We start from the raw sequence: 8,020 nt of genomic DNA, 5'->3' as shown, positions 1-8,020 counted from the left end.
TCTTCCTTTGTTTTATTTTATTTTATTTTTGAGACAAGGTCTTACCCTGTCACCCAAGCTGGAGTGCACTGGCACAATCTCGACTCATGGTATCCTCTGCCTCCTGGGCTCAAACAATCCTCCCACCCCAGCCTCCCGTGTACCTGGGACTACAGGTGCATGCCACCATGCCTGACTAACTTTTGTATTTTTTTGTACAGATGGGGTTTTGCCATGTTGCCCAGGCTGGTCTTGAACTGCTGAGCTCAAGCCGTCTGTCTTCCTCAGCCTCCCAAAGTGCTGGGATTACAGGCATGAGCCACTGTGCCCAACGAGACTGTGCTTCTCAATAGGGGTGCTATTGCCAGTTTGGATGGGGCAATTCTTAGTTCTGGGGGACTCTCTTACACACTGTAGTACAATTCAGTGTCCCTGACCCTGGCACTGGCACACTAAATCAAAGTAGTAGCACCCCATTCCCCATCCCGTGCAGTCATTATTACAAACAAAAACTCCCTCCCACATTTCTAAATGTTCCTTGAGAACAGGTTAAGAACTGATGTTCTAGGACTGGGGTGAAACTAAAAGTATCTGCCAACAAGAGCTACCATACAGGCTTTTCCCGTTCAAGGTTTATATTCCTGGCTTTAGCCTAGAATTGATACAAGGAAAAGGGGAAAGCAACTTTTACCTAGGCATTTGTTCAGATTCTATTTTATATCTAGATATTTTTGGCAAGTAACAAATAATGATATGTTTCATGATAGTGATCATTTATGCTCCTTAAATGTATCTCTACTCTCCATACAGGGGAGGCAATGCCTGTGGCTAAGAAACCTGGCAGCACAGTGATTGCTGGTTCCATTAACCAGAATGGGTCACTGCTTATCCGTGCAACTCATGTTGGAGCAGACACAACCCTTTCTCAAATTGTCAAACTTGTGGAAGAGGCACAAACATCAAAGGTAACTTAACTCCCTAGGAGAAACAAACTATTTTCTTTAAAGCCTTCTCAGTATAAATCTTCACCTAGTTTTTACGTTTTCCGATAAAAAATTTTAGTTGCATTAATATGGAGTTTGTTTGTTTTTGTTTTGAGACAGGGTCTCACTCTGTTGCCCAGGCTGGAGTGCAGTGGCACCATCATGGCTCACTGCACTTGACCTCCTAAGTTCAAGCAAGCCTTCTGCCTCAGCCTCCCAAGTAGCTGGGACTGTGTGTTGGCACATGCCCCCACACCCAGCTAATTTAAAAAAAAAATTTTATACAAACAGGGTCTCCCTAAGTTGCCCAGGATGGTGTCAAACTCCTGGACTCAAGCTATCATCCTGCCTTAGTCTCTCAAAGTGTTGGGATTACAGGTGTGAGCCACCACACCTGGCCATTAACATGAAGTTTGTTAAAATATTTCTATTTGTGCTAACTACTAAATATACTCTGCATTCAGTATCAGAAAAGACTTTGATATGCTGCTTATTATTATTGTTGTTATTTTTAATTCTAGGCTCCTATCCAGCAGTTTGCAGACAAACTCAGTGGCTATTTTGTTCCTTTTATTGTTTTTGTTTCCATTGCTACCCTCTTGGTATGGATTGTAATTGGATTTCTGAATTTTGAAATTGTGGAAACCTACTTTCCTGTAAGTGACTTGTAATAACTCTTTACTATATGCAGAACAATTTGTGAGTCTTTTGCATTAGTAATTCAGTGGAAATAACTTTAATAATCACCAGGACCTTTAAAGGTTTGGAGTGGGAGGGTGATAAGAATAATATTTGCATTTTTGTAAATATAAAAAATTTCCTTTTGGAGAAAAATTTTTATTATGACTTGTGATTTTTCAAAAACAAATACCAAACTTTTACATGTTATGCTTAGTCTCATTTCTGACATGGTTTTGCTTTCACAAAGGACTATAAATATATTGAGGAAAACCTCAGGATTTCAGCTCCATCATTTACTGTCCATGTGATCTTAGACTACTTAATTACTCTCTGAGCTTCAGTTTCCTCAACTATAAAGTGAGGTTTTAGTAATACCCATTTTGTGTAACTTAAGATTGTTGTGAAGGTTAAATAAGAATTTGTAATTTATTAAATGCTTTACAAATATAGGATATTATTAGTGTCTGCTCATCTAGTTCTCTGATGCTCTCTATGGTGTTGTAAAGTGGTAAAGTAGTAGAACTGGACTGTGCCTCAAATTAGATATATAAACTTTAAGTCATGTAACTTTTACTATCCTTAGTTCTCTTATCTGTAAAATAGGGAAAATAATACCTAAGATACAGTATTGGAATTAGTATAGGTGAAAGCATCTAACATACTGACAGATGCAGGTGACAGCCAAGGGTCCCCCAGTGAAACCCCTGAAGGTTGAAAACCTTTAAGCCTAAAACATCCTGAAGGTTGAAAAACCAGACTGCTGGTCCCAGATGAAGCCTGCCCTAACCCCCAACGCCCCACTGATTCTTTCTAAATAATGCCCACCTACGCACTGGGAGGATGGGGTGGGGCCCCGGGAAGTTCACACCGTTTGTATAGGGGAGGAGTCTGGCCTGTCCTGTTCCTGGGTAGTACCTGGGGTTCAGTCGGTGAGGTGGAGAGCCTGTTAACAGGACTCAATCTCATTTTGCCAAGTTGTTTTTCCTTCTTCCGTTTTGGCCAACAAATTCCCTTCCCCCTCACCCTTCAAAGTGTCTGCAAACCTAATCTTTCCTGGCCGTGTGACAAGCATCTGTTCTTTTTCTACAACAACATGTGTACATCTATGAAGTTTATGGAAGCATAAGCCTAGAAATCTATGAAAGCCCCTTCCAGCTGTGTTTCTATATCGATCTGTAACTCTTGGATGAATATTGAAGTATTTGAGAACTTAATAAGAACCTAACACTGTAAAACTATTACTGATAAGAGCTTCAGTGAGCCATAATTGCACTACTGTACTACAGCCTGGGCAACAGAGCAAGATTCCTACTCACAGTAAATAAAGTCTTAGTTTGTTGTGTTTATTTATTTTATTTTTTATTCAGGAGGTACATGTGCAGGTTTGTTTGTTTGTTTGTTTGTTTGTTATTTATTGAGACAGAGTCTTGCTCTGTCACCCAGGCTGGAGTGCAGTGTCACGATCTCGGCTCACTGCAACTTCCACCTCCCAGGTTTAAATGATTCTCATACCTCAGCCTCCCGAGTAGCTGGGATTACGGGCTTATGCCACCATGCCCGGCTAATTTTTGTATTTTTAGTAGAAATGGGGTTTCGCCATGTTGGTCAGGCTGATCTCAAATTCCTGACCTCAGGTGATCCACCTGCCTCGGCCTCCCAGAGTGCTGGGATAACAGGCGTGATCCACCGTGCCCGGCCCATGGGTATATTGTTTATTACATGGGTATATTGGGTGATGCTGGGGTTTCGGCTTATGGTGACCCCATATCCCAAACAGTGAACATAGTACTCAATAAGTAGTTTTTCATCCCTTGCCCCCCTCCCTTCTTCTCACCTTTTGGAGGCCCCACTGCTCGTTGATTCCATCTTTATGTCCATGTGTAGCCATTGTTTAGCTCCCACTTGTAAGTGAGAACATGTAGTATTTGATTTTTTGTTCCTACATTAAGTCACTTAGGATAATGGCCTCCACCTTCACCCATGCTATGCAAAGGACATGATTTCATTCTTTTTTTATGGCTGCATAGTATTCCATGGTGTATATGTACCACGTTTCCTTTATCCAGTCCATCAATGATGGGCACCTGGGTGACTCCAAGTCTTTGTTATTGTGAAGACTGCTATGATAAACACACACGTGCAGTTGTCTTTTTGATAAAACAATTTAAAATAAATAAAGGAAAATCCTTTGAGTAGATATCCAGTAGTGGGATTGCTGGGTTGAATGGTAGTTCTATTTTAAGTTCTTGGAGAAATCTCCAGACTGTTTTCCATAGAGGTTGAACTGATTTACATTCCCACCAACAGTATATAAGTATTCCCTTTTCTCTGCATCATTGCCAATGTCTGTTATTTTTTGACTTTTTAATTATAGCCATTCTGACTGGTGTGAGGGGGTATTTCATTGTGGTTTTAATTTGCATTTCCCTGATGATTAGTGATGTTGAGTAGTTTTTCATGTGTTTTTTGATAAGTTGTATGTCTTCTTTTGAGAAGTGTCTATTTATGCCCTTTGCCCACTTTTAAATAGGGTTGTTTTATCCTTATTGATTTGTTTAAGTTTCATATAGAGCCTAGATATTAGTCCTTTGTTGGATGCATACTTAGGAAATATTTTCTCCCATTCTGTACGTTCTATTTGTTCTGTTGATTGTTTCTTTTGTTGTGTAGAAGCTCTTTAGTTTAATTAAATCTCCTTTATTAATTTTTGTTTTTGTTGCCATTGCTTTTGAGGTCTTAGTCATAAATTCTTTCCCTAGGATAATGTCCAGAAGAGTTTTCCTAGGTTTTCTTGGGGTTTTATAGTTTGAGTTTTACATTTAAGTCTTCGATCTATCCTTAGTTAATTTTTATGTATGGTGAGAGATATGAGTACAGTTTCATTCTTCTGCACATGGCTAGGTAGTTTTCCCAGCACCATATATTGAATAGGGTGTCCTTTCCCCATAGTTTGTTTTTGTCAACTTTGTTGAAGATCAGTTGATTGTAGGTGTGTGGCTTTATTTCTGGGCTCTCTATTTTGTTCAATTGATTTACGTGTCTATTTTTGTATCAATACCATGCTGTTTTGATTACTATAGCCTTTTAGTATAATTTGAAGTCAGGTAATGTGATGCCTCTAGTTTTATTCTTTTTGCTTAGGATTGCTTCAGCTATTTAGGTTCTTTTTCCATATGAAATTTAGGATTGCTTTTTAAATTCTGTGACAGAAGACAGTAGTAGTTTTATAGGAACTGTGTTCAATCTATAGATTGCTTTGGACAGTATGGTGGTTAGGGTTAGACATGGAGAGAAGATCATCTCCTGCCAAACCCTTCCCCTACACCTACAGTGCTACAGATGCAGCAGTGGTATTTCCCACCAGGAGCCAGCTAACGCACACTTGGACAAAGCATATTTCATGCTTTACATGGTGGCTCCAGCCCTACTGCAAGTGAGTCACATGCTGCTTGGGCTTTATCCAAGGGCAAGGCTCAACTTCTTCTCCCGACAGAGTGGCACTGTCCCAGCAAGGAGGGATAGACAAATCACTGAGTTGCCTGCTTTGGTCTGTGGGAAAAGACTAACCCAAACCCATTTTAGTGGTAGCTATCGGAGGGGCATACTCATGGGAACCAAAGGACAAAGTCCTTATGAAATGAAGGTCAGGAGCCCTGCAACAAGGGCACAAAAGAGAAGCTGATCATGTTCTTGCCAGCGCAGGATCAGGAATGGGAGTGCACCCTAATGTAATCTCTTCCCACCATCTCTGCATCAGGGCAGGTACTTCCACCTGACACCAACCTACCTGCTGTCTCTTACTCTTGAGTGCCATCTACTGGTCTGTATCCTGAACTGCATCATAAAATTTAAAATCTGCTAACAGAAAGGCTTAGTTCTAGCCCTTAAGATAAGTCCACAGGGACCTCTGCACCCTAAACCCTACAGGAGATTGTCAGCTCTAATGACTAATACCTCACTACAAAAAGCAGCATCTGAGAAAGCTACGGCATAGAAGCTATCCACAACCAAGGAACCTGTACAGCACCTTGGCCCCCTAAAAGCACCAAAACAAAGCTAAATGATCATACACAACATGCACCACAGTAAAGCACCCAAAGGAAAAAAAAGAAGGAAAGAAAAGTCCCATGGAAATGATAGCCAATTCAAAATAGGAAGCAAAAGTTCCCTTGGATGAGAAAGAATTAGTGCAAGAACTCCAGCAGTACAAAAAGTGTTTTGACAACACCAAAGGATTGTAATAGCTCTCTAGCAATGGCTCCTAAGCAGACTGAAATGTCTGGAATGACAGATAAGTAATTTAAAATATGGATTGCAAGGAAACCTCAATGAGATTCAAATGAAAGTTGAAATCCAGTATATAGAAACCAGAAAAACAATTCAGGATATGCAAGATGAGGTAACCATATTAAGAAAAAAAAAAAAAAAAAATGGAGCTGCTGGAACTGAAAATTCACTAAAGGAATTTCAAATCCAGAGAACTCCTGCAAAACATTATAGAAGATGACCATCCCCAAGGCACACAGGCATTAGAATATTCAAAGTCAATGCAAAAGAAAAAAATCTTAAAGGCAGCTACAGAAAAGGGCCAAATTACCTACAGAGCAAAACCCATCAGGCTAACCACAGACTTCTCAGTGGAAATGTTACAAAGCTGGAAGTGATTGGAAGCCTATTTTAGTTTCCCTAAAGAAAAAAAAAAATGACAACCAGGAATTTCATATACTGCCAAATTAAGCTTCATACATGGAGTAGAAACAAAGTCTTCCCCAGACAAGCAAACAGTAAGGAAATTCATCACCACCAGACCAGAGCTATAAGAAATGTTCAGAGGAGTTCTGAACATGGAAACAAAATAATGTTACTTGCTACCACAAAACATGTATAAATACAAAGCTCACAGACCCTATAAACCAATTACACAATTGAGACTACAAAGAAACTAGCAAGCACCACCATGAGGAACAAAACCTCATATATCAATATTAAACTTGAATGTAAATGGCCTAAATACTCCACTTAAAAGACATAGATAGAGTGGCAAATTAGAATAAAAAAACAAGATCCATCCTTTTGCTGTCATCAAGAGACCCATCTCACAGGTAATAACTCATAGGCTCAAGGTGAAGGGATGGAGAAAGATCTGTCATGCAAATGGAAAACAAAGAGCAGGAGTTGCTATTCTTGTGTTAGATAAAACAGAGTTTAAACCAACAATAGTTTTTTAAAAGGCAAAGAAGGGCACTACAAAATGATAAAGGTCTCAATTCAACAAGAAGATTTAACTATCTTAAATACATATGCACCCAACATTGGAGCATCTAGATTTATAAAACAAATACTGCTAGACCTACAAAAGAGGTAGACTGCCATACAACAATAGTGGAGGACTTCAGTACCCCCCTGACAGCACTAGAGAGATCATCAAGGACAAAATTAGCAAAGAAATTCTGCACTTATATTGGATTCTCAACCAAGTGGACCTAATAGATATCTACAGAATACTCCACTCAATAATCACAGAATATACATTCTTCTTATATGAACATGGAACATTCCCTAACATTGACCATAGGCTTGGTCATAAAGCAAGTCTTAATAAATTAAAAAAACAACTAGATCAGATCAGGCATCTTCCTACACTACAGTGGAATAAAATTAGAAATCAATACCAAGAGGAACTCTAAAAGCCACGCAAGTACAGGGAGACTAAACAACCAACTCCTGAATAAATTTTGGGTAAACAATGAAGGTCATGCATTTCTCCCAGGTGTGGTGGCTCATGCCTGTAATCCCAGCACTTTGGGAGGCCAAGACAGGTAGATCACCTGAGGTCGGGAGTTCAAGACCAGCCTGGCCAACATGGTGAAACCCTGTCTCTACTAAAAATACAAAATTAGCTGGGCATGGTGGCGCATGCCTGTAATCCCAGCTACTTGGGAGGCTGAGGCAGGAGAATCACTTGAACCCAGGAGGTGGAGGTTTCACTGAGCCTAGATTGCGCCATTGCACTGGAGCCTGGGCAACAAGAGCAAAACTCCATCTCGAAAAAAAAAAAATTATCTCTATTCCTGATGACATGATTCTATACCTAGAAAACCATAAAGATTTCTCCAAAAGACTCCCAGACCAGATAAACTACTTCAGTAAAGTTTCAGGATATAAAATCAACATACAAAAATTATTAACATTTCTATACACCAACAGTGTCCAACTTGAGAACCAAATCAAGAACTCAATCCCATTTACAATAGTCACACACAGAACATACCTAGGAATACATTTAACCAAGGAGGTGAAAGATCTCTACAAAGAGAACCATAAAAAACTGATGAGAGAAATTGAAGAGGACACAAACAAATGGAAAAACATTCCAT

At 39.6% G+C, this 8,020-nt stretch overlaps 1 protein-coding gene across 1 annotated transcript in view; it reads left to right on the top strand.

Annotated features, from left to right (window-relative positions):
* The first annotated feature begins 737 nt into the window (after nucleotides 1–737).
* Nucleotides 738–8,020, top strand: part of LOC108523268 (copper-transporting ATPase 1-like) — a 26,328-nt gene continuing 19,045 nt past the window's right edge. Inside the window, exons 1-2 of the mRNA XM_017863796.1 lie at nucleotides 738–944; nucleotides 1,484–1,618. Coding sequence (XP_017719285.1) covers nucleotides 756–944; nucleotides 1,484–1,618 — 324 coding nt within the window. The 5' untranslated portion in view covers nucleotides 738–755. The remainder of the gene's footprint in view (nucleotides 945–1,483; nucleotides 1,619–8,020) is intronic.

Source organism: Rhinopithecus bieti, unplaced genomic scaffold, assembly GCF_001698545.2.
Source record: "Rhinopithecus bieti isolate Rb0 unplaced genomic scaffold, ASM169854v2 scaffold_74485, whole genome shotgun sequence".
Classification (NCBI taxonomy): Eukaryota; Metazoa; Chordata; class Mammalia; order Primates; family Cercopithecidae; genus Rhinopithecus; species Rhinopithecus bieti.
This window is presented reverse-complemented; position numbering and strand designations above follow the sequence as displayed.